Source organism: Dermacentor andersoni, chromosome 1 (genome assembly GCF_023375885.2).
Source record: "Dermacentor andersoni chromosome 1, qqDerAnde1_hic_scaffold, whole genome shotgun sequence".
Classification (NCBI taxonomy): domain Eukaryota; kingdom Metazoa; phylum Arthropoda; class Arachnida; order Ixodida; family Ixodidae; genus Dermacentor; species Dermacentor andersoni.
Genome location: NC_092814.1, coordinates 131,988,832 through 132,016,095, shown reverse-complemented (window position 1 = coordinate 132,016,095; position 27,264 = coordinate 131,988,832). Strand labels below are relative to the sequence as shown.

The 27,264-nt window shown below is 42.1% G+C and overlaps 1 protein-coding gene across 3 annotated transcripts in view; it reads right to left on the bottom strand.

The window, feature by feature from the left end:
- Positions 1 to 27,264, bottom strand: part of LOC126545906 (short transient receptor potential channel 4-associated protein-like) — a 119,416-nt gene that overhangs the window by 64,434 nt on the left and 27,718 nt on the right. For 2 of the 3 annotated variants that reach the window (XM_055062042.1, XM_050193944.2), the window contains exons 7-12: positions 25,397 to 25,507; positions 20,618 to 20,680; positions 19,515 to 19,577; positions 15,410 to 15,517; positions 10,542 to 10,675; positions 5,890 to 5,969 (exon numbers count right to left, since the gene is read on the bottom strand). In XM_055062042.1, coding sequence (XP_054918017.1) covers positions 5,890 to 5,969; positions 10,542 to 10,675; positions 15,410 to 15,517; positions 19,515 to 19,577; positions 20,618 to 20,680; positions 25,397 to 25,507 — 559 coding nt within the window. The remainder of the gene's footprint in view (positions 1 to 5,889; positions 5,970 to 10,541; positions 10,676 to 15,409; positions 15,518 to 19,514; positions 19,578 to 20,617; positions 20,681 to 25,396; positions 25,508 to 27,264) is intronic. The other variant, XM_055062043.1, reaches the window with a different exon arrangement.

Genomic DNA, 27,264 nt, shown 5'->3' with positions numbered 1-27,264 from the left:
CGCATCCCTTGCTTCAAGAACGCTGGTTTCGGTACCACCCGACAGGCATAGTGTGCGGATTCGGCACACTATGCCTGTCGGATTTGCCCGAAGGTGCTATAATCTCGATCAATTGCCTTCGCGTATGTGAGATACGATCACTTTCACACTCGGCCCCAGACACATCAGCGTCTACAGGCGATAGCGAGCAATGGAGAAATGCTACTGTTTGCATGTAACGCTGTTGCTCTGCATATGGTGCCAAGTTAAGCAAAATCTGGTAAATGTGATTGTATCTCTGAAAGCAACTTACCTAGAATACTGCTCCACGGCAGTGCTGCCAGTACTTATCGACGCATGCGGCGCACTTTGTACTATCCTCAAGCAAAGCTTGCCAAAGTATGCTAATGGAATTTTAACAGCAAAGTTTCGTTCTGCAACACGTTATCTATCTGTATTGTCTCATTTCGCAACAAGGAAATTCTTGCGAAAATGAATTTTTTCGCATTCCCCGCCGATTTTGTTATTGCGAGGTTCAACTGTGGTTAGTACAACATTATAATATACACGATGTCCCGACTATTATGCATCAAGATTTTAGAATATGCAAATGCCACGTAGCTGGACGGAACCGAGGTAATCTTGTTCACAGTCGCTTAGAGATGCTTAGATTATTTTTTGCATTCTGCCTAGTTACATTCATCATCATCATCATCAGCCTAGTTACGCCCACTGCAGGGCAAAGGCCTCTCCCATACTTCTCCAACTACCCCGGTCATGTACTAATTGTGGCCATGTTGTCCCTGCAAACGTCTTAATGTCATCTGCCCACCTAACTTTCTGCCGCCCCCTGCTACGCTTCCCTTCTCTTGGAATCCAGTCCGTAGCTCTTAGTGACCATCGGTTATCTTCCCTCCTCATTACATGTCCGGCCCATGCCCATTTCTTTTTCTTGATTTCAACTAAGATGTCGTTTACCCGCGTTTGTTGCCTCACCCAATCTGCTCTTTTCTTATCCCTTAACGTTACACCCATCATTCTTCTTTCCATAGCTCGTTGCGTCGTTCTCAATTTCAGCAGAACCCTTTTCGTAAGCCTCCAGGTTTCTGCCCCATATGTGAGTAACGGTAACACACAGCTGTTGTACACTTTCCTTTTGAGGTATAGTGGCAACCTACTGTTCATGATTTGAGAATGCCTGCCAAACGCACCCCAACCCATTCTTATTCTTCTGGTTATTTCAGTCTCATGATCCGGATCCGTGGTCACTACCTGCCCCAAGTAGATGTAGATGTACATTACTAGTCTTAATTAATCAACTTCTCAAATATCATAATTCGATGAAAAGTGTCAATGGGAAAATTGTAGAGCAGCATGAAAAACTCCTGATACAGCTTTCTGTTGCTCAATACAGTGAAACCTTACTACTACAAACACCACATTAACCAACTTTTCAGAAATCCCCTGTTGACTTCTTATAGTTTCAATGTAAAAATATTTCAGTACTACAAACTTCAGAATACTGAACTTTTCAGAATAACGACCGTTATTGGTTACCCTGTAATGTTAACGCTAAGTACCATGAACTAATATTCCGAAATGTGGGGATTCCTAGATTTCCGTGTATCCTTCACGGCAGTTGAAACAGCAGGCTAGCAGATGACAAGGTGCAGAGCGCAGACGTCGCGGCACATGAGTTCAGAATACCCGAGACCGAGCCTGAGAAAAAAAGAATGTGGGCAAGTGGAAGCGACGACACATCAGGTTTTGTGAGCGCATGCTCCACCCAGAAAAGTGTCGCCTGACAATGGAGGCGCATCTCTTCCTTCTTTCACCCTTCTTTCTGCGGCTGTACGAGCTACGGTAAATTGTAATCTCCATACTAGCGAGGACGCCACATAGTCGCACTTTGCATCTTCCAGACGGCGTTGCATACACGCACTTGCACTTTGACATAGTTCAGGCATCCACCTCGAGCGAGACAGTTGCGGTGTCCACAGCAACAAATGTGAAAAACAAAGAAAAAGCAAGAAACATTGCGCTTAGGAAGCGACATGGAGCTACGGAAATCTGTGGAAAATAGCAACGGCATATGCCGAGAGCCAACGACGACGTTTTCATGGATAGCTCATATGGTGACAACTTATGAACTGATGGGTTGATGGGCAGAATGGTTAATTTTGGGGCTTTCACTATAATGATCTTTCTACACAACGAACAATTTACCATGATCCCCCGAAGTTTGTTATACTGAGAGTTCACTGTACGTGCTATATAAAAATGTTTTTCCGAGCTTGAAAGAAGCTTGGGAATAGTTCACGTAAAATTGTCGTGTGACTGGCCGCTCGATGCACTTTGCGTTCATTTGTGGGCTTCTTTCACGTTTAGAAAAACACTTTTATGTAGCACGTATTGAGCAACAGAAAGCTGTATCAGCGAGTTTTTCATGTAGCTCAACAATTTTCTAATTGACACTTTTTATCTATGAAAGCAATCGCTCCCCCTCCCCCATAAGGTCTCCTATTTTTTGGGGGGGTAGAAAAACTGTTAATACGGTTGTTGGCCACGCTGTCGTGAGTGGCGCTTCCTCCACTCCGAAATAAGGACGCGGACACTTCGCTCGGATGCTGTCTTGGCTGGCCATTAAAAATGGAGCTCCCATTGAACGCTACCGCCAAGTGCGAAGTTCACAAAGTTATCCGATTTCTAAATGTAAAAGGCGTTGAACCGGTTGAAATTCATTGATAATTGACAAAAGTGTATGGACATGATGATGATGATGTATGGGGTTTTATGGCGCAAGAGCCAGGTATGGCCAAAGAGTGCCATGTCTGTGCTAATGAGTTTGCAGTGTATATATGATTACTATGAAGTTGGTGTGACGTGGCTATAAAGAGGCCTTAAAATATACACTCTAAAGTGCGTAAAATCTGTATAATAAAATTATGGCGATGACGTATGACTTGTACTATGAACATTTAGATGCATATAAAAAGAAGGATACGATAGGTAAAATATATCAGATTATAAGAAATGCTAGAGCACTACTGCCTCCTTAGAGCCCTTGAAACACAAGGGCCTGGAGGCATGTGCTATGCAAAACAATTATTGCAGTGGCATCCTCTGGAGAGAGGAGGTGCTACGAATGCATGGGACTAATAACATGTAAGACCACACCTCTGAGGAAACCTAGGACTGTGTCTGTATTAAAAAGCGGTTCTGGACCAAGAAGCATTGCAGGATGAAGAGGAATGTGCTGTTGGTATGCTAATGAAAAATTTCTCTTTCTCTCAGATTCGGCTTCCCGACACTCCAGGAGGACGTGGAGTACGGTCAGCCTCTCCCCGCATCTACCACAGGTTGGAGGCTCACTTCCGGTGAGTAGAAAATTATGGGTGCCAAACGTGTGTCCTATTCTGAGACGACAGAACAGGACATCTGTTCGGCGTGATATTGTAGTAGAGGGCCAGAATCCTAACTGTGGTTTTATCAGGTGGAGCTTATTATCCGTCTCCGCGTCCCACATGCGTTGCCAGTGGTCTTGCAATCTCCTTCGCAAGAAAGGCCTCAGATCTGCGACAGGCACCGCAGCGGTAGGGTTAACAGCTTGCAATGTGATTGACGTGGCCATCTCGTCCGCCAGAACGTTACCCTCTATGCTCCTATGGCCAGGCACCCAGCATATAATGATATGCTGGTTAGATCTGTACGCTTTACACAAGACGGAATATAGTTCATTAAGTACTGGATTTTTGTGTGTATAGAGTGACATCAGGGCCTTCACGACACTTAGGGAGTCTGTGTATATCGCTGACTTTCGGAGTTTTGATTTTCTTATATGCTTCACAGCAGACAGTAATGCGTAGGCCTCGGCCGTAAATATACTTGTTTCCGGGTGTAGTACATCGGATTCTGAGAAGGATGGGCCGACGGCAGCATACGACACCCCGGCATTAGACTTCGAAGCGTCTGTGTAGAACTCTGCACAGGAGTGCTTGTGCTGGAGTTCTAGGAAACGAGTTCGTATTTTGACCTCTGGTGCGTGTTTTGGTACTTCTAAAAAGGATATGTCTTATTCTATGACCTGCCACTCCCAAGGCGGTAACAACTTGGTTGGATGCATTAGGCAAAGCTCGAGGAGTGGGACATGTATCTCATCACTAAGCTCCCTCACTCGAAGCGGGAAAGGATTTCTTACAGAGGGGCGATTATGGAAAAGTGTAGTGCAGGTCATATCGTTAACAGTGTTAAAACATCGATGTTGATTATTGGAGTGTATTTTTAGGAAATATGTAAGGCTGATGTAAGTTCTCTGTAGATGGAGGGACCATTCATTTGATTCCGCGTATAACCTTTCAACCGGGCTTGTTCTGAAAGCGCCAGTGGCTAAACGGATACCTAGATGGTGGACAGGATCTAGGATCTTTAGTGCGCTCGGAGCAGAAGAGTTATATACGACGGCACCATAGTCCAATCGTGATCGAATTAGGCTCTTATAAACATTCATCAGACACTTCCTGTCGCTACCCCATGTTGTGTGGGATAGAATTTTAAGCAAGTTCATTGTCCTTAGACATTTTTCTTTAAGGTATTTAATGTATGGACATATGTATGGATGTATGTAAGTGTATGGACAGTAGTGCATGGATGTCAAGAACGTTTGCAAGTGGTGTAGAGAGTTTAAGCAAGTCGTACTGAAATTCATGACAAAGAAAGGAGCAAGAGGCCGTCAATTTCTGACGAGATGGTCGCTAAAGTTGAGGAAATCATGCATGAAGATCGGAAGATCACTCTGGATGCTCTCTGCATTTTCGTTTCCGAAGTTTCCCGAAGTACCATCCACTGAATTTTAGCGGAAAAGTTGCGATATCGGAAGGTGTGTTCAAAATGGCTACCACGTATGGTGACACAAGACCACAAACGGCAATGAGTTTATTCTTCCCGCAAATTTCTTTGCCGCTGTGCAGACGAAAAGGACTTCTTGGAGTGAACTGTCACAGTTGATGAAACCTGGGCATTCTACTTTACCTGTGACAAAACAACTATCACGCAAGTAGAGGCATCCCTCTTTGCCCAAACCGAAAAAGTTCAAACGAACGCAGTCTGCCGGTAAAGTCATGGCAACTGTGTTTTGAGACCAGAAAGGGGTACTGTTGGTCTACTTTCTGCTTGCTGGGACAACAGTAGATGCCGACAGGTACTGTGAAACACTGAAAAAAACTCAGAAGGGCAATTCGGAACTGGAGAAGAGGAATATTGAGCAAGGACGTAAGCCCTCTTCATGACAAAACCTGCCCACACGTCGCCCGTCAAACCGTCAATCTCCTGGAAAGGTAGGGTTGGAACGCCATCACCCACCCACCAGACAGGCCGGATTTGGCTCCGAGCAACTACCACTAGTTCCCTAAGTTGAAGGTCTGGGCAGCAGTTCTGCTCCGACGACGAGGTGAAAGACGAGGTTCAACGCTTCCTGAAGGACACGGCGGTGAGCTGGTGTGACATGGGCATACTAAAACTGCCACAGTGCCTACAAAAATGCACTGACCAAAATGGCGATTAAGTAGAAAAATAAAGCATTCATCAACCTTTAAATTGATGCAGCTATTATAGTAAATAAACGGTTGTTTCTATATCTAAAAATATAGGAAACTTTACTTTTGGGACTGCACTTGTAATTATAATATTCGAGAAGTTGATTAATTAACTAAGGCTAATTATGCAGTTAGGCAGAATGCAACAAATAGTTCTTGAAGCGACAGCAAACAACATTACCTTTGTTCTGTCTAGCTATGTGGCATTTGCATATTTTTAAATCTTGGCGCATGATAGTTGAGACACCCTGTATATACAGGGTGCAAGCATGCTCCCATGCATGACACACGCAAACCTGTGCATGCAGGCTGTACTTACGTATTGTACTTCCATACAAAGTGGTCAAACAGATCCGACAGCTGGGGGATTAATCGAAGTGACGCCAGCGCCCTCTGCACCTGTTAAGTCAGCAAACAATGAAAACCATTTGTACCGAATCATTGCAGATAATTGCGCATTTTTGTTGGTGGTATCACATTTCGTAGAGGCAGCTTTTACACACTAAACAGGGCATTTTTACAGACTATACAGTGTTAAAAAAAAAAAGGCATTGCAGAAGAGAATTCAGCACTTCTGCATATAGGTTGCGAGTGGAAGCAGCAATCTTATGCCAAAAAAGCGCATGCCAAGCAAATGATTTAAAAACATTATCAACACTTTCAGAGCTGTAGTTTAAATTGTACATTTGAACCTTTTCATTCAAGTTTTCATATCCTGAAATGCACACATACAAGATATCCATCATCAAATTTCTGTGGTTGATAGTTGTGTGTGAGGGGCACCAAAAGAGCCATAATTTATATTGAAAAGCAAAATTCCATGATGAAATTACTCGGCAAACATACTGCAGCTATACAGCCAGCCAACATCCAGATAAAATTTCAAATCATTTGGCCAGCTCTGATGACACAAGCTGTATTGAGATAAAAGTTGCTTTACTTGTGACACATTGATGTTCAAGATGCTAATGTTATTTTCATCATGGTGTTCCCCTTCAACATAAAGGGAGATTGTTTCTTGGGCGCTTCTCGAGCACTTACCAGCATCTTCTGTACCGCCCTGACAAACTTATATGAATGTCCCGCCAAACACATATGCAGTTCAAAATTTTCAGATAAGCTGTCACATTAACTCTTTCCCTACCATGGGGAAATTGGCCGCATTTTGTGGGTTACACTAGATGTTTTTCTGAAGGAACTATACTACACTCAAAATATCATGCGATACATGAAAAGAAAGCAGAATAAATGTGATTTCTAAGCAAAGAAGTTTTATTAACGAGCTCTATGAGGTTACACAAAATCTTAATTCCCCAAAACAAGATTACAGAATAAAAGTGAACAAAGCTTTGTACAATATGCTTGTACCTAAAAAGCAAAAGATGCTAAAAAGAGTGTAATATACAAAATGTTTTGCCACCCAATAAGCACTATCTGTGGAGTAATCAAAGTTATGCCCTGAACAGTACTGCCACTACAAAAATTAGCTGGAAGCCCTATACTTGTATGTGCCAAGTGGAAAGCAGTTTCTTGATGTAAAACATAGGGACACACTGCAAGTCATGCCGTAAATGTTTTTTTTTTTTTTTTTTGCAAGGTTTTGCCGATGTTGCATTTCTTGAAATTCCAGTATTATCCACTTGAGCTGGCCACTGGTGCTCAATGGTTTCAGCTGGTGGAGGACCCCAAACATGCGGTACATTTGCCGCCATCACTTTCCGAATTAAATTCAGACAAAAAGGCAGCATTCTCTGACTTGCTGCTGTTCGGGCTGTCAAAAAAAAAAATCAATTGCAGGCACAGCAGAACCACGAGATTTGTTGCGATAGATGTAGCGGCAAAACTGACTTTACAAACACGTGCAGAAAAGCTGACTTCAGGAAACCGGCCACCACTGTGCAACACATATTAGACTCTTGTCCATTTTCTTGCTAAAAATCGGGTAAGCATTTGATTTCTATTTCATTTAGGAGCTTTAATGTAATTTCTACGTTAGTTTTTTACTCTGGATACACGAAAAGTGGGTGCATGTTTGAGTTGGGGGCACGTTAGAATTGGGCAAATACTGCCAAGTGAATCAACAATGTGTTGTGGCATTTTTTTCTGCATCTTGTTTAATTTGACCTGCAGGATAATTCGATCAATTACAGTAAAAGCTCTAATTCAGATCTCACGGGACTGGGAAAAATGTCCGAATTATCCAAATGCCGAATTAATGAATGAACAGGAAAAACAACATTAAAATAAAGTTGGAGAAGCATACCCTTATTTACTGAAGTATTTTGGAATAGTCATCTGATTTTTCACTTACATTCGGGCTGACATCACAATTTTTCTTAATTCTTCCAAGTGGCCAACAGCCCGCAAACTGTCGGAAGTGCTCAGGCAAACATCCTCCAATATCAAAAGCGCCTCCGTGACTTCTCACGAGGTGCGATGAGGTCGTGGCTGCACCTCCTCGCATGACTCTTCGTCTGAATCGTGGTCTTCCCGGGCGCCCGTGACATCATTAATAATTTCTTCATCGGTCAGGAGACCAGTCGTGGCAACACAATCATCAATCGTAATGTAGTCCTCAAGGGTCACATCTGTGGGAAGGACAGCCTCGAAGGTCGGGCAGTCATCTGTGGACTCGGCTGACACCTTGTCGGCTACTGCCGCATGCTCGGGCTCACAAAACCGCTGTGCCGAAAACAGTTGGCGATGACTTGCGGAGGTGTATTTTTCCACACGTGGGCGATGATGTGCACTGCATCGAGTTAGTCGACTTCATACAGCTTTCCAACTTCTGAGCATAAGATCATTCGCTGTAGCAGGTGCTTTAGGTACTTCGACTTAACACAGTGAATGATACCCTGGTCCATCGGCTGAAGGACCCATGTAGTGTTGGGCGGCAAAAAAACTACCTTGAAGCTCTTCAGTTCGACTGTACAGTGATGTGCACTGCAGTTGTCAACAACCATAATTATCTTGCGGTCTTTAGATGTGATGTGCCAGTCTAACTGCTGCAGCCAGCCTCGAAAAATGTCCGAGGTCATCCAAGCCTTTCTGTTCGCTCTGTACTCGACAGGAAGGCTTTTGATGTTTTTGAAACAACGTGGCTTATGTGCCTTCCCGATGACAAGTGGCAAGTGCTCCGTGCCAGTCATATTGGCGGCAAGAAGCACAGTTATCCTTTGCAAGTCACTGTCTTGTCGGGCAGAGCTCTGAAAAATAGAGCGGTTTCGTCTGCATTGAACACGTCACTTGGTTCATATGAGGCGATGTGCTCAAGCAGCTTCACATTTTTCCACTGGGTGGTCATGCTTTCGTCCACGCTGGCCTTTTCGCCACACACACTTCTGAAGACGAGTTTGTGCCTCTCCCGAAACCTCACGAACCACCCTTCTGAAGCTCTGAACGATTCAATGTTCATCATTGCAGCGTACTTCTCACCTTGTGCCATGATGAGAAGTCCGCTCAAAGGCAGATGCGCGTTGCGACAGTCAGTAACCCACTGGAGCAAAGCTTCTTCGAGCTGGGGATGAGCTGCGGTTCGCAACCACTTTCTTGATACATGAAACTTCTCGCTTTCGAAGGCTTGAAGAATCTGTTGTTCATTTTTCACGTACGTTCCCAATGTGCTCCCCTTCACATTGTACTTGGTCATAACGTGCTGTCGCGATTTGCCGTTCTTCAAGGCCTGCAAAATTTTCACCTTAGTCGCCAAGTTCTTGGCTTTGTACTTCTGCCGCTTTGCCGGCGTTGCCATCACTGTAGCGCACGATGGTGGTGGCATACAAAACACAGCCACAACGAAAAAAGACAACTACGCAAGAAGAGATGATGCCGATTCGACAACACAAGGGAAAATGGCGTTGAAGGTGCAGTGGAGCGAAGAAAGAAGACATCGACGTTTGGCGACGCTGTGATCGCCCCCACTAATTGATAACGATGGCGATGCCTCTCAGGCTTCGGTTTCACTCCAGTGGTGCCAGCGCTGCTTTACCACACTTTCGTGTAGCAGCAGCCGTCAGCATTTGTCCGAATTAATGAAGGTTTGATCCCATAGACTAACATGCACTTTGGCTGGGACCAATAGAGCCGCCAGAGTTATCCAAATTTCCAAATTAACGGGTGTCGAATTAACAAGCTTTTACTGTAGATCAGTCCTGTCAGGGTCAAATTAACATAAGTCGATTGTATAGGTTAGATGGCGCTGTGTGCTTGTGACTGCTAAGGCGCCTAGACAGTACTGCTACAGAGTGCCACAGTAGGTATCAAAAACGACGCTGAAAACCCTCATTAGCGAGCTAACGATGCCCGATGGGCACGGGCAGGAAAGAGTTAAACTGCTGTTCCAACTCGTAAAATTTATATGTACTAAAAACAATCATGTTTATGATAACATCAACCTCAACAGCTTGACAAAATATCTAAATTTGGGAGTATTTCCACAAAAACCTCACTGCTCCTTGATTAGCAGCACAAAACCATGTCCCTGATTTCCACAACTCAGTATTACTTGATATAAAACGCTAAAGTAAGAGGCCTCCCAAACAGTGCCTTCAGTGTCACTAATTTTGCATGAATGGTTTTGGCTTTCTTAGCATGTACACAATTGTACAGGCAGAGCCTGATGTGCATAAACAAAGATAACTTTCAATGCTACAAGGTCATCTTGCTTTATGCATACAACAGTCTCCAAAGTGCACAAGACAATAGAAAGCCTTTCTGCAAAACGAAATATTTGCAGTAAAAGATAACACTACCCAACAAAGCATGCACAAGATAACACAAAATAAATTCAAATCCAATTACTCAAAATGATTTATTTAGCCATTGCATCAGTTCCATCTTTCATAAACAGAGAAGGAGAAAAGAAGCACACTAAAAGGACAAGCTATTTTTTTAATAACTAGTAGTGCATAAATAAAATATTTCAAATTGTAATACTAAAGAATACCTCATAAGCACAAATTGTTGCCATACCTCCTTCCTGCGTTTTCCAACAAGCAGTAAGCCCAGTATGTAGACAGCCTCTGCACGGAATGTCATTTCTGCTGAGATCTTTAGTGCAGCTTCATGTTGGAAGCGGCTGCTTTCTCTATTCCACTGAGAGATCCCTGCAGGAGAAAGAGAACAAAAGAAGGAGATGTGTAGGGAAGAACATGCCAAAACATAAGTGTACAACTAAAATATAGGAGACTACAGTTAACCTTCCTAGAGTATTTCAGGATAGAATTAAATCACTTACATAAGGGAAACCAAGCTCTGTGCCAGTATCATTGGCTTGCACTTTGAAGTGTGTGCACCATTAGTGCTCTCTCTCTCTCCCCTTCTTTGTCCTTTCACCCCTTGATCCCCTTCCCCCAGTGCTGGGTAGCAAATATGACGTGCATCTTGTTAACCTCCCTGCCTTTCCTTGCGTCTCTCTCTGTGATACACAAGAGCACAGAGCTTAGCTAGCTGTTGCAAAGTCAGCATTCTGAAATGTCATGGATGCCTAATTAGGAACATGGAAAAAAGAGATGACAAAGGTGTTGACTAAGAACTGGTGGGCTTTATTGGAACAGTGTGAAACATATGAAAACAGTAGAAAGTTGTAGGCACAGTACATAAAAGATATGTCATTGGAGGGCACACTATTGTGCAAGCAACTCAATTTTAGTTAAATTTAATTGACCATATGGTATATTCCATACTGGCTGCACCTTTTTTCTTTTTATTAAATTCGGGTCATAATTTCTCGAGCCTGGCCCATACATGGCCTCATGTATGACCTCGTGAATTTCCTGGGTGCGACACATCATGCATGTGCATCAACCACCATGATGTCATTTTCTGCTGTTTGTATCGGCCACCTGGCTCTTTGTTGACATACTTTGTTGACATACTGTGCTGATCTGCAAAACATATTAAACCACATCATTGTATGGTTTCCACACATGCTTGTATTCTTATTGGCCAACTTTAACTTCCTAGATATTCATTGGTCCTGCAGAAGCCAGTAAACCATTAACTTGAGGAGTCTATGAAACTTTTAAATTCGCACTGTTTTTCATCCCTTACAACTTGTAACTGAACCAACTTGTAGGTATTCGAGGAGTGCAAATATGCCGAGTGTTTTTACGAAGGCTGTCATTTTTAAAAATCATCTATGGCAGATAGCACAATTCTAGTCCTTGAGCTGGTCTACTTGAAGAGGTGGACATTACTTGCACAAGAAACTGAAGTACCTAATCGAGTTATAACAAGAATTCACTGATTAAGCTTTAAACCTTAAGTCACATATTGCAATTTATAAATTTTAGCTCGTGAGACTGCAAGGCATATCCACATGAAAATAATTTTGTGGATGAAATCATTTTCGAGATATGCACCATCAAACTTGCTGTAAAAATGCACTGTTGTTCCACTTACTTTTCTAACAAAGCTCCGTTTTATGCCTTGAAGCACAAAAGTAGCCAAAACGCCAATGTATTTCTCTGCAATGTTTGGGAATTATTATCTCGAAACTGATGCCATCCTGAGAATTCATTCCAATTGGACCTACCCTGTGAACTCCAAATCACAATATGCGCTATAAAGTATATATGTGGAAGAAAATTTCGGCCACATGAATGAAGAGTAAAGCTCACGCCCTGATCCTGGCTTTGGCGAACCTGCATGAAGCTCGAGCCCCGACCTTTGCTTTGACCAACCTGGGCTGCACATGCCACCGGCAGGGAGTGCTATTCATTTCTTAGCAACCACTACCTACCGAGCCTATATATATATATATATATATATATGAAAACTATTTAAGGGGAAGGAGTGAAAGGGTCTTGGAGACTAAGAATGGGGGGTCCTGCATCCAGGGCTCCACTGGCCTCGGCTGGCCGCTGGACTTGATCTAGGAGTGCCTTCTGCACTCCCAGATCCAAGCTGGCCAGCTGTGCCTCCCACTGCTTCGTACTAGAGGTTTGACAAGTGCTTAAATTGGTATTCAGATTTAGGGGCTTTACGGGCAAGGTGTAGAGCGTGGGCCTTTCTACATACCACGGGCACCTAGACTGAAACTGTGTCGAGTGAATGGCATGTAATTTTAATAAATGCAGGTACATGTCTATCTGTATTTTTATTAAATCTGTTGCTTGCTCCCCACTTACGCTCTTGTGGAGCAATTAGGTAAAAACATAATTAGTGAATTTCTTTAAATTTCAATTACGCATTTCGATTTCTCACCAAGATAATGTCTGCATGTTTGGACAATCCAGCTCAAAGATTATAAATACACTATCTGTCACAAATGATCTTTAAAAATTACTTCGCAGAAACACGTGGTACATGTGGCGAAGAAACAAGTCTTCACAGAAACACGTTGTACATGACCATCTTTACTACTCCCAACAACGTTCGTGACTTATGCTTCTTATCCGGGCTAAGCTACTTTATCCACTTCTCTCTTAACAACAAAGTTCATTGCCTTGTGCACCAACCAATGTTTATTAGAGATTACAGTAAGGCACACTTTTCTGCACTTAATAGTGAGCTTGTGTTTCTCGATTATTACACGTCAGAATTGGAAAAGTTCACTTTATAATCTAACTGGAAATCTTTTAAATATAAAATTATTTGTTAATAGATATTATCGCCGTTAAATGAAACGCCAACAGCGGAGCGCACGGCTGAAGCGTAACTGAAGGTATAGCACGCGCTATTCAGTCATCACCGTTGACAGGGACGCACATCCCGTTTGACCGCATTGCGTTATGATGCTCCCCCTACACTGTGACACTTTTGTTCCTCTTCTAGTTCTCATTTATTTGAAAGCGATAATAGCAAAAAAGCTAAAATACTGCGGTATAGAGCAAGCAAGCATGCGTTTTAAAGGCAAACCAGATGAGTGAATCCATCTCTAATGATGACTGTTAGATGGTGCAAACTGTACCACGCACACCGCTGTTTGTGTTTCACTTGGCGTCGACAGCACATCCAGTTCCATGATACTCAGTTTGCATTTGAGGCTGCAGTTTAACATTGTTTATATCCTTAGAAGTCACATTTTGTTTTTGTATTGCATATCTGTTATAAACTCCACTTGTTAACACATTAAGTTGTTAGAAATTATCCAAATAAATAAACATGTTGCACTTGTAACATTGCACAATAAGTAAAAAAAATACTGAGGTTTCCACGCAAAACGTAAACAGAATGTTGCAGTCGATATTGCCTAAGTATTATGAGTGTGGCCCTCATATAAAGTCAATGGCATTTATATGAGGTCCCACTGCCAGTTTTTAACTCCGAGACCAGCTGTATTAACACGTACAGTCGAACCCGTTTATAATGAACTCGATAGTTCCGCAAAAAGTTATTATTATATCAGTAGATTATTATATAGGGACTCACCCTTAAAAACGCTTAAAAAATAAAATGCACTAAAGCTGGCGTCAGCAGTTACAATTCGGCAGCACTTTTGTCCAAAAACCTGATTTTCAGTGTCATTTTTGTTCCTGGTGCATTCCCACACCTAGCTGCAAACTTCTGTTAGAAACATCCATCTAAAGAAGGAAATGCGGTGTCATATAGCCCTTTAAAAACAGTTCCCGGTTCCGATCATCTGTCATTTCGAAACTGCAAGCGCAGCCACCATTTTATTTTAGAGCTTGTGATATATTTTGCTACCAGCAGGACACGACTACATTCTGCACATGAGAGCAAAGCGTTTTAATGGCTGGAAGTGTGAACTTCCAAAACTACTGTAGCATGCCGCCATTCTGTGAAGGTCTCCGACATCATGTTCTCGGCATTACGACTGCACGTCAGCCACACAAGGGCCATAAATTACGTTATCTATCTCGGTTCAGATGAAAAAAATGCGATGTTCATAAGGTAAAATGTCACCGCGAACTGTTATCAGCAATCAGCAACGTGTAAACGAAGCACCGCCAAACTGTGATCTTCTGATAACGGCGTAATAACTGCCACCTTTTTCCATATTGCGTGGCAGCAGCGCATGATGCAGAAATCTTGCCGACTCGGGCCACATCGACAGGAACGCTTGAGTGGCCATTGTCCCCATGGTTGAAGGACATATATGGCCATTCCAAATAGTTGAAACAGGCGTAATGCACGTGGTGCCACAAGGACAACTGCACAAAAAACTAGAGTGACGCCGTCGTGGCATACACTGCACTGGCGCACGTGCCTGTGCACGCCTTGCACCATGCGGTTTATGCTGTATGCCTCCTCCCACGAGCTGTGCCTTGGAAGTGCGTGACCTTTTTTGCGGCTTCTGAAATCCACATGCGGCGGTTGCTCGCTCGTCTCAAAGGCCCTATCATTGTCACAAATTGGACGCACGCTTCCTTGAACCTAGTTTGGTCGCACTTCTGTGCTTTGGTACTTCGCATGTGCCCTATTTTTACCATGACCAGGTTCAAAGCATTCGTTGTAACAGTACGGCCCTTTAAAAAAACATTCATTATATCTAGAAGCAGTTTGAATCATCAGGGTTGGAAAATTCTAAATGCACTAAAATGTGGCCGTTATAACTAATAGATTGTTATGTCTTGGATCATTATAAGTGGGTTCGACTGTATATTGAATGAACTGATAAAGTGAACGAAGTCAACTAAAAAAGCACTTACAGAAAGCTGTAGGCACAATAACAAGTGCACAGCCTATAATCCCTAGCTTATTAATGTCCAGTCTTCAACTTTCTGTCACTGATACATCTTTCACGCTCTTCTAATAAAACCACTAGTTACTGTTGCCGTGCTGTGTGCACCGCTTCAGAATGCGAGCTCCTTATGTGATACTATGCGCATCAGCAGGCGGCACAAGGACACTAGTAAATGACTGCAGGCACTCACCACCCACGAAGTCCAGCTCAGAGCCAGTGTCTGAAGTGCTAACTTGGTTTTCAATCCACTGCATCCAGTGGTTCATTTCACCGGCAATAGCTGGAAACCTCGGTGTGTCTGTGAAAGACACATGCTGTACTACTTCTGCAGCCACATTCGGCCAAGTATGAGAATTCAAATAGGGGTGCGCAAATGTAATATCAGACAAGCACAACAAGGATTAATATATATCTTTGAAGACTATGTGGCGAGCTGTAGCTCATCAAGTCGTTGTTTTAATGTCTTTATTATTACAATACAGTGCATAAACCTGTTTAGTATGGCATTGCCCTTCTGAAAAAGGTATGTTGCACCATGTTGTTAATTACTAGACAGGTATTTGTTTTTATTAGGAACACATTCTTTTAAAGGAAACTATCTGATCTAGGCCCCTGCCATTTTTACAGATAGACTACATGGCTGAGAAGTAATTAGAAAAATTACTATTTCTTTGTTTCTTTTTCTTGGTAATGTCTGCGCAGCCCCATAGAATATTTGCAAAAACGGCAGAAGCCTAGATACGAAAGTTTCGTTTAAAGTAAATTGTTCTGCATAAAAAGAAACACCTGGTATATGTGAACAATGCTATGTAATGTACAAGTGTATAATGTAGATTCTCGAGTCCCCACCAGGTGCTGCGTGCCTTAATGGGACAGACAACCAATCAGAACATGAATCGAGATAATGCCGCTGATGGAATGATTGCCTATTGTATTGGCTAAAACAAGCCATTTGTCTCATTAAACATGGATTTATGTTTTTATTGAACTAAAGCTAACGAAAAATTACCTTAGGTGCCCCGGGCACGCAACAAAAACATGATAATGCATAAGTGACTTATCACGTGACTATCTACTAGTGTACGCGGTTATTGGTCTTTATATTAGAATTTAAATGCTTTATTATAAGTTTTTTTTCTAACCGACAATGTGCAGATAAGCCTTCGTTTGTAGTGAGTAGAAAAGTGGCACTACCTTCGGCTTTCTTTTAGATGAGTTGGCTTGTCTTGTCTATCGACAGAATAACGACGACAGGGACCGGCCAGCTATGACGTAGGCGTGTATTTGGAGGAAAACACAGTACAAATACAAGAAACTTCTGTATAACAACAGAAACTTATTGTAATAGCTTTCTATATTCAAAAGTGGTTGGAAAGGTCAAAACGTGGATGGTTAACCACAGCTGCACTCACTCCTGTGAAAGCAAAGAATGGGCAGCTTTCACAATTTGCAAGGTGGGCTAACGGCATCACTCTCACATCTCAGCACTGCTGGAAGGGGACTCTCTTTTTTAAAGGCTACTCAGATAAAAAAATTCTGCTTACAAAATATCCATATGCTTTTAGAAGTAACTGCTGCAGAGGATGAGCTTTTCGTTGCATCATAAAAAACTAGGTCCTTAAAAATCAGTAGGTAATCAGTCCCTTTAAGCTTGTGTACCTTTCTTTAAATGTATTAAAAAATCAATAAATCAAATTAACCTAGCTTATAAACCACTTTGTGTATTTGTCTTTACTGGGATTATGTATGAATAAATGGTTCAAAACCGAGCACTGTTTGTTTTATTAATGAGCAATTTTTCTCTGGCATAATCTATGAAAAAAACTCGGATCTACTTCAGGTTAGTCATGGAATAATATGCAGCCCCATTAAGTTTGCATTACCATGAGCCAACTTCCCAAGTGAAGGAACAATTAAAAGAATCTAGAATCTTTCTTAAAACAAAAAAGAAGAAAGAAAAAGCAGGTCCAATGCACATGTTAGCATCAATGTGAAGGTTAGCTGTTGAATATTTTACAACTAATGGTGATATGTACAATTTTGTTTACTTACATCCTATGCAAAGTTTAATCTCATGTAATGTGTATGATTACCCACCACAAAGGCAACAACTGTATTGTCAGGCAATTTTTATGTTTATGCACTGCATTGTTCACAAGCTATGCCTAAAGGCAAACTCTAAATCAGGTGGATGCATAGCGCGAGATGCATACACAGCAATGTCACAAGGATGAATGTGACATATGATGCTTGACGAGGGAAGGTAGAATGGTGATGACAGGTGTATGCATAGAAAATTGTTACATGTATAAAGCAACATATAGGGATTCTGCATTTCTTGCGTCGCAATGGGACATACTCATTTTGGAGGATTGGCCAGGAAAGGGCACAACCCCACTGGAACATACCGAATGGTTAAATCAAACAAAATGAAGTGTATGAATGAATCCATGAAATATAATCCACCATTCTATAATAAGATCAGTGTGCTCTAGAGATATCTGCGAGCTGACATTGTATGTAAGAATACAGTAAAAGCTCGTTGATTCAACTCTCGTTAATTCAGAAAATCGGATAATTCGGGCTCATCCACTGGTCCCAGCAGGTTATGCATTATTGAATGGCCTCAAGCTCTCATTAATTCAGAACTGCCTTCAGAACTGTATGGTCGTCACCCATGATCATGTTCATAGCGACCACGGCTTCATCTGCAGTGGTTGTGGTGAGCAGTAGTTTCGTTTTGACTCTGTAAGAGTTGGCCACGTGCCTTCAGAATTGCATGGTTGCCATTTATGATCACATCAACTGCTACCCTGGTTACATCCACAGCAGTTATGGCAGGTAGTTCTTTTGTTTTGACTCAGTGCAATGCGCCCGCAATGTCACAAACATGCAAGAAGCTGTCCACAGGATGAACAATTTTACCACGGTCTGCACGCTGGTATGAAACCTACCGGGCACATCGTTACAGACAGATGCTCTGTTGCCGACCTAGCTTACTGATAAAAAAAAAAAAAAAAAAAAACATCAGGATGTGCACAAGGTATTAAAAAGCATGTCTCGGATGAAGACGCGGGTCTTGCATCGCGGCCTCACGGTGAATGGAGTGCAAGGCCTTCGCCACTACGAGTGCTGATCTGTTGCGAGATAAGAAATGCAGCTTTCACACTGCTTTTATGCTAAACAGAGACAGGACTTGTTGATTCATTCAGTAAGTGAATGCACGGTGATTTAGGAAGCATTTGTTCATTGTTTTTTCGACAACTTCGATAACTTAGTTAATTCGGACATTTTATTTGGTCCCATGAAATCCAAATTAACAAGCTTTTACTGTAATAATGGGACATTCCCATTCCGAAGGATTGGCCAAGAACAGGCACACATCCAGTGACACATATTAAGTGGCTAAATCAAAGAAAATAATGTAGATCGAAGAATCTGTTAAACATAAAACATCATTGCATTAACAGGTGGTTGTGCTTTAGAGATGGCTGTGAGCCAATGTTACATGTTCGGGTTTTATGTAGAAAGGTATTTTGTTACACAGAACAGTGGTGCGCATACTTGGTTAGCATACAAGGGTTATATGCAGAGTGCACCAGCTAACCTTAGCCAGAGTTTAAAAATATGCAAATGCCACATAGCTGGACAGAACCAAGGTAATGCTGTTTGCCGTCGCTTGGAGATAGTCAAATTTTTTTTTTCATTCCACCTAATTAGACAATTAGCCTTAATTCTTTCACGCTCGGAAAAAGACTTATGTAGCATGTATTGAGCAACCGAAAGCTGTATCGGGAATTTTTATGTTGCTCTGCAATTTTTTCAGTCACACTTTTCATCTAATTATAATATTTAAAAGTTCATTAAGACGGATTATATAAATAGGTAGAATGAAAAAATAATTTGACTATCTACAAGCTACAGCAAACAACATTACATTGGTTCTGTCCAGCTATGTGGCATTCACATATTTTTAAACTCTGGCTAACGTTAGTTGGGACACCCTCCATAAGCCAGTTCGCCGGTACTTTCATAAAACCTTCGTAGGTATATGCACAAATATATCCGCCGAGATAGCGACCAACCCAGCAGCAAGGCTGTTGCACCAAACCCAGGAAAGTAAGCAAAGCTTCGCTCAAAAAAAAAAAAAAAAAAAAAAAAAAAAAAAAAAAAAAAAAAAAAAAACCCAACAAAAGGAACCAGTGGATGCAGCACAATGCTGAGCCAAACAAGGAACTACACAAAAGCAAAATGTAAATTATTTAACTAAAAAAAAAAAAGATAACTTTACTCACAAGGTTTTGCACAAGCTATCATGACCAGACGCTTGAGGATTCCAGGTACATTTAAGATGACCTCTGAAGAACAAGACAGAAGAAGAAGGTAAGAGAATTCAACATGACATCATTCACAGTGCCTCCTCCACCAGCAAGCACACTGGAGCCACATTAAAGCACTCCCACAATGCGCTTACACTGGCAATTCTTTCAAAACATTATTTGTATTCCTTTGGCACAAGAATGATCATTACTCTGGAAAAAAATTACAATTTTAATAGTTATGGGTGTTCATGCTAATTAGCCTAGCTTGTTTATGAAAGGACGTTTGGTCCGTCCACATTCTGTATTCAAGCAAAGTGTTAGGCATTACTTGCAAAGTCCAAATAAACAGTTGAACAGCACATGCATTCCTGCAAGAAAGTTTTAAGGCTGGCCCAGATATAACGAGTTATAGTGGTCACATTTCAGAGCGTAGCTCTTAGGCGCCTACTCCTGCATCGAGTGTAGACGCCCCTCGGCGTAACCGAGCAAATGAGCACAGCAAAGGATGAAAAAGCGAATGCAGAGTGCAGCAGGGGATGAAAGATGGTGATAGCTAAGAGAGCACGAGGAGGAAAGCGGAGGAGGGGCTAAAGTGAAAGCATGAAGAGGAAATTGGAGGAGGAGAGTATGGTGAAAGGGTGAGAGGAAAGCAGAGTAGCAGAGTGCCGCATGAGACTAAGAGATGGCGCTACGCTAGTATATGCCATAGTGCGCCGATGACGTCATTACTATGGCAAGCAGCGAACGCTGGGTGAGAGCGTCTACGGATAACATTTATGGAAACAAAGCGCTGGTGTGTGCTTTGGATTCACATCGCATGCTCTACTTCACCCGCACTGCCGCCGCCGCCGCTAGAGAATGAGCTCCGCACAAGACACACATTCCCGTGTTCATGCTTTCTTTCTGAACAATGAGACATGCAACCGGTGGAATTCAAAGCACCTGAAGAGCTGCGCTCAAATTTCGTATAAGGAAGCATCGTAATCATCAGTGAATTTTCTGTGTTTCATTAATAGTGCTATAAGCGGACTGTACTCTACACCAGAGCATTTAATGGCAACAATGAAGCTCTATACCTTGATTGATGTCGCGGACACAGGAGAAGTTGTTGCGGTTTTTCTCCTTGCACTGGGCATACACTGCATGAAAAGCATACCCTCTCAATGAATTTCACAGCACTCACCTGTACATTTGCATTGTTTCTCATCCACAATCAGCAGCTGCAAGAAATAACTTGTTACAGCCTGCTTGGTGGCATATGGACAACACTTGTTATAATCGGATACAACTATGCAAATGGCAGTAACTCCTCTCTCAAATAAAGGCGCCCATTTTTTCATTACACATCAGTTTGCCTCAACAAATATGAGCGATGATGCAATATGTGCAGTTCGCAGGAAAACAAAAAGGAAAAAAAAAAAAAAAAGAAACAGACAATTTGCTGCCCTGCTAGTTAACCTATTTTTTATCATGTTATTGAGGAATGAAGAAATAATTAGGCTGTGCCATCATAAAAGCAGACTGGTCAAAATAGCAGCAAATTAAATTTTGGCCTAAGGTGCCAAAGGGTTTGAAGGGAAGATGTGGGTCAAAAAACTGAACTTGTCAGAAAAAATTTTTTTAGATTTTGGTAACAAAATTATGCTGCAACATTCAATTCTAATGTGTTAAAAAATCAGGGTGCTGCTCCGACCAGAAGAGTGCGAAAAATTATTCTACTTGAGGCATGGTAGGTGTATGGGCTTTGTTTTTTCTATTCATGCTCAACTGATCAGGCTTTCCAGATGGCAAGCTTTCCTGGCATAAGAACAAGTGAGCATAAGCCCTGGCTGAGCCAGCACCAGCTCATTTTCCAATTTTCAACAGCACTCAGGCGAAGGATATGCTTCCTACATATGAGAGGCTGACCGAAGAAAAGCTGTTGTCTCGCTGTATTCAGGGCAAAACCTAAAGTACAGCTGAGCCTCTCAACAGCTAGATTTGGTTGCTGCACCAAAAACAGGATTTGCTTCATGCACTGTTGTGATGATGAACATGTCTACAGCCACACTGTGGTTCAACAAAGGCCACAAAGGCTTTGAGGAGGTTCTACAGGAGTTGATCACTCCGAGCAACAAGACAGACCAGAGAAGAATCAAGGAAAATGGTCAGCTGAAGCTAAATTTCATTGTTGCAGTACAGCAGAGAAAGCCTGCCTGGAGGAGGCAGCTCACAAAGGTTCTGAGGGTACAACCCACGCAGCAGCTGAATTTTAAAGGTTTACAACACTTCTTCAGAAAAGACTGATCTGCCTTCTGGCAGAATTTCATGCAATTTCATCCACAATAGTAACAAACATGTTTAGAAACTTTAAACTTCAATTTTAAATCTTATGCTGCTTTCACTTGCTTGTGCACAAAAATTCTTGTACTTAATGTGACTCAATCTCAGCCAAAGTTGGCATGCACATGCACAAGGATGTGTAAAATGCAGGTATCTAGGTCTTATTGTACAGTTCAAACTACTAATACATAACTTCTTACTGTGCAGGACCGGACATAACATCGTATTTTCTGACTTCTGTTTACACTCCTGTAAAACTCCATGCATATGTGCACCACTTATAGTGCGAGACAAAACACTGGTTATAATGTCACTGCCGGAGACGAGCTAGGCAGCAAGCACACTTGCCTATGACAAATCCTGGCCGAGGGGAGACTGACGAGGGCAATACGGAGGAGGAGGAGGAGGTGCAAAGCGAACGCACAAGGAATGGAGAGAAAAAAAAAAAAAAAAAAAAGGCAGCGGCAGTGCGTTTTATGTCGTGGTATGCGCTTAGGTGTTCTGTGGCGGATGCATAAAGGTTGCCAAAGCAACAAGCTTGTCCTCTGGTCAATTGTCAGCAATGCGCGCTCTGCACCGAACACGTGTGCACTGTTGCTCTTCAGTGACAACTGTGTGTGGAAATGATTATACAGTCACTGCTCAATTTTTCGGGCATGGACTGAGTAGCAAAAACGTGTTAATCAACATGCAAAATAGAGGTGAGGCGTGCAGACAGGACACAAGAGTAGAGAAGTCTTCTCTACTCTTGTGTCCTGTCTGCACGCCTCACCTCTTTTTTGCGTATTGAATCCTTAGCAACTAGCTCAACTTTCTGTCGTTCTAAGTGTTAATCAAATGCTATATGTCGAAAATGTTGAATTAGAATGCTATACTGCAAGAGGCATAGTTCGTGACCTTTACAACAAAGTGGCCTGCATAATGTCCTTAGGATTTAGGAGGCCCCATGCACTTCGTTATGAAGGCATTCGACTGTATCCAAACTCACAGCTGGTGCTACAAGCTGCAATGCATTCACAACAATGAATTAGAACTGCTGCTCACTTTTGAACTGTGCATTAAGGTATAATGCGACATCTGAGTACCTATTTTCTTCAAAAAATTGTATTTTCGATCTTTATTTTTCAAGATAAACAGGAAATTGAAACTTCCTTATAAATTTTTTTTCACACCTGTGATATGTCAATTCACTACGACTTTTAGCTCACATCAATAATATATATATTCAAAAGTACACTATTCTGATATAAATTAGCTCAATTTAACAAGGGGCAGCACAATAACCAGACGCATTTGTTCGTATCTACTCTGCCAAGTATCGATGCTCATGGAGCAACTCCTTACTTTTTTCACTATGCACTTTCTATCAGCTCCACAAGAAGAATCCCTTCTGTGTTACTGGCAGTCTTGATGACATAGCTCATGACACAAAAGCAGCCCATGCAAGGGTTTGCAGGCCACATGCACAAGGCAAATGATGACACGAGCATGTGTAGCTAGTGTCTCAATGTCTCAAGCTAGTGTCTCAAGCTAGTGTCTCAATTAGTGTCTCAATGCTTGGAAACACGAAGTAGTATGACAAGAAAAGGAAAAAGCTCAAGGAGGGCCCTGCTACAAGTATGGAGCATTTCATTCATCCAGTATTTTGCTTTCTTGTGCGTAATGCAATTTATAATCTTTATTCTTGTTTTTCTCAACATGTAAATATTAAGGAGTGCAATGAACTAGGATTGTTGAAATTCACTCAATTTTTTATATTGGGGCCTCTTAACTTTAAAACATAGCCTTGTGAAAAGCCAGTTGTTGTGTGTGTGTTTGGTCTTTCAAGGATACCCACACTTTCCTTATGATACTTATTATAGTTCAATGGCTGGCATTGCGATAAAGCTACATAAATGCCAACGCATTATGGCATAGAGTAAATTGTAAGTTAGAATGTTAGCATGAGAGGCAAATTTGACATTACTTCAAGCAAAAAATTGAATTTAAAAATTTCCAAAAGTTTTTTTCACAGCTTTAGCCATGTAGCCAACATTAAAATTGTATTCTTAACAAGAATCACTAGTAAAAAAATAATACAGACAAACCTCGATTTAATAAAATTCGCAATGCAAAAATCTATTTTCATTTCCCAATCTTATTCCACTGGAAACCATGCATCTTTTTTTACGATTTAACAAAGTAATTTCGTGAAACGGTTTTGATTTAACAAGGCTGGCCATTGCAAACATGTACGTGGAGCCTGTACGGCTAGTAAATCTAGGAAAAAAACTTTTAAAATGTCGGTCGAGGAAAAAATGACTTCAAGCGTCCTTCCGCATGAAAAGTTCAAGCGGCAAAAACACTGTCAAAGCGTGCACCGGGACGCAGTAAACTGCAAGCACCGCTGCAGCATTTGATGCTTGGTAAACCACTTGCGGAGGCAGGGTCGTGCGGTAGCTGCTCGCAGCACTCACAGAAACACAACACCCAACGATTCCTTCCGCTTCTGCGCAAGGGAGATGGGGAGAGAGTGAACGCATCGTAAGGTGATCGAGCACGCACATGGCAAGTGCAAAGGCCGAGCCAAATGGTTCGGTTCGTGCCTTGGTGCTCGTTGGGTTCCCCCCCACGCATCTACTGTTGGCGGTCACGTAATCTCCCAAGTCTCCGAGACATGGTGCGAAGCGTTTGTTTCTGTTGTAACAGAGAGTTCGTGGTCATTGCGTGAGATCTGTTAATGTTTACCAGAGAGTGGGTGATACCGATAAAACTACGAATCTTACATCGTGTAGTTGTCTCTCTGTTATCGCCATCAATGCTCCACCTCGCTGGCAAAACTGACTTTTCATTTTTTTTTTGTTGCTCAGAATGAATATCCGTTATCTTTTTACACTTTTGTTTTTAATTTATGGGCATCGGCTGCGGGCACTAAGTGCGGTCAGCCACGATGTACAAGATTGATGGAGCCGCACGATGCAAGTCTTGGGCCCCGCAAGCCACGTCGATGCAATGCTCTCGGCACGATCTGCACGGCGTGCACTGCCACTCATAGCTGTGCTAACATGGCCCGACCTTTTTGTGATTTGTTTATAAGTGCTTATTAAAAGGAACTATCCAGCAGGAATGCTTTGTTCTCTTGCAAAAAGTTCAGTTGTTTTTCCTGCTGAAACTTTAAAACCTCAAATGAACGAAATCAATTAAAGAAGTTTTTTTGCTGCAAGTACGACCTCGCTATATTGAGGTTTGGCTGTATTTCCCATTTGGAAAGTGGCATCATAACTTATGCGTTTACTGTCACTCTCACCACCACAGCAATGAAATGGCTTTGGTTTTTAGTTCCACATGCAATGCACAAGTATTTCACATGGCAATAGCAATCGTCTGCCTTCCGTAAAAGCCATGGGTTCATTGAACTGCACTGCACTGACAAACGGTTGTGAATACCTCAATGTGATGGTGACCCAGCATATACTGGTCATCAAATTGAGATGTTCACAAATTTTAAGATTTCTTTTCTTACATAACAAATTTCTTATGAAGGGAGAGCTTACATGATGTTTTGTGCTCGTACACATCCAGGTCCGATAGGCTGATGGCCAAAACTTTGCAGAAATTGGCCAGCTGAATATCATTCATGTTGGCAATCAGGCTGGTTATGTTGGCTACAAGACACAAAAACAAAACACATGATCATGAAATAAAATATCCAATGTCACCAGAAAAGTATGTCAGCAGGCATATTCAATTGTGTTTCACACGTCACAGTTATTTGACCACAAGTACTGAGTACCAAAAGCAAGATCCGTAAATAAATATTCGCATACAGGTAACTTTATAGCCACAATAAAAAAAAAAAGAGCATTTCAACGTACTAACATTCTCTTTTGCCGAGTATACCCAGTCACTCGGTAATGGATTACACCAACGGAAATGAATTACTTCTCGGATGTTAACAGATCACACAAGTGCTTCTGAAAAATAATCTTTGTGCTACAACAAAGTGACTCAAGACAAACACACTGCAAACACTGGTTTAAAATGACTCATTTAACCATCTTACCGACTATTTAAATTTGCCACAAAGCAATACAGGGGCTATGAGAGACCACAGTTGAGGGCTCCGAATTAATTTGGACCAGCTGGGGTTCCTTAACACGCACCCAAAAAACAGTAAATGGGCATTATGGACATTTTGCCCCTACCAGAATATGCCCATCACAACTGGTTATTAAACCTGCAACACAATCTTGGGCTTAGCTGCAAAATGTTCTAAGCATTAAGCCACCTCAGTTGATTACTTCGAAACAAAACAGTGCAAAAATGGAAGCGGCCAAGGAAGTTTTGAAGCAGCTCTAGGAGCACGACTTGACCATTTTGAAGCAGTAAATACACGTTTTTGGAGCAGCTGGGTAAACGTCAATATTGGTGACATACAGGCATATGAAGAAAAGGCGTTCCTTATTTGACTTTGCAGAACACCGTTAGGTTACGGCAGATCAGTTCTATGAAAGCCTGCAAGGTGAGCAAATTCGACAGGGAAAAATTGTAATCCACCTGATTGTGGGATGAAGCTTCAAAAGAAACCCATACATGTTTCTCAGAAACTACCATTAAGTTACATACCGGATGCGCCAACCAAATGTGGCAAAGAAAAACATGACCAAGGGCTTTTTGTGAACAGTGCTTTCTATGTTTATAGGCTTGTGTTAATGCTAGTTGAGTTTTTTTAAGCATGAAATGCTTTTAGCTCCCGTTGTAGGCAACCTTCAAGTGACCTTGAGCCAAAAGCGAGAGCCGTTATCCAGGCACTCAAAAGAGAACCAGGCAAGTTGCGAGAGAAAAACGAGATCATCCGGGCAACTAGTCAAAACTTAAGAAAATGTGGTCTCTGGCCCCCAACCCTTCGTACAGGACTGCATTACATACGCTAGTTACTGCCCAAACAAGTTACAAAAACATGCTGCTTCCGAGTTCTTCCTAATGTTTGTTCACAATATCGCTCAAGCTGTAACTTCTAGTAGGCTGAAGTTTTATTTGTCATTTCCAATAGAGACGTTCAAAAGGTAGATACAGGGCATCATACACTTCAATGTCATCTTTTGGCACTGAAACAGGATCGTCTGTGCTCCCGTAAACGCCAGGGGTCCACAAGTTCCGCAGTGCAGGTTCTGCATTGCCTCGAGATGGTGCCACACTGCGTGGCGCCTCCTACAGGTGCTTTTCATCTTCTAGATGGGCAGTGCGCTCCGTCTCCCTCACATCTTTCGCTGCCTGTCATGCTGCCTTCAGCTGCTTTTCTTCTTCTAGCTGGGCAGAGTCTATATGGACCAGTGCACAGTATGGCGTGGTGCGGTGTGGTGCGGCATGGTGGGGTGTGCCGTTGCGAACATGCACTACACCCATTTTAAGAGTCATCTCC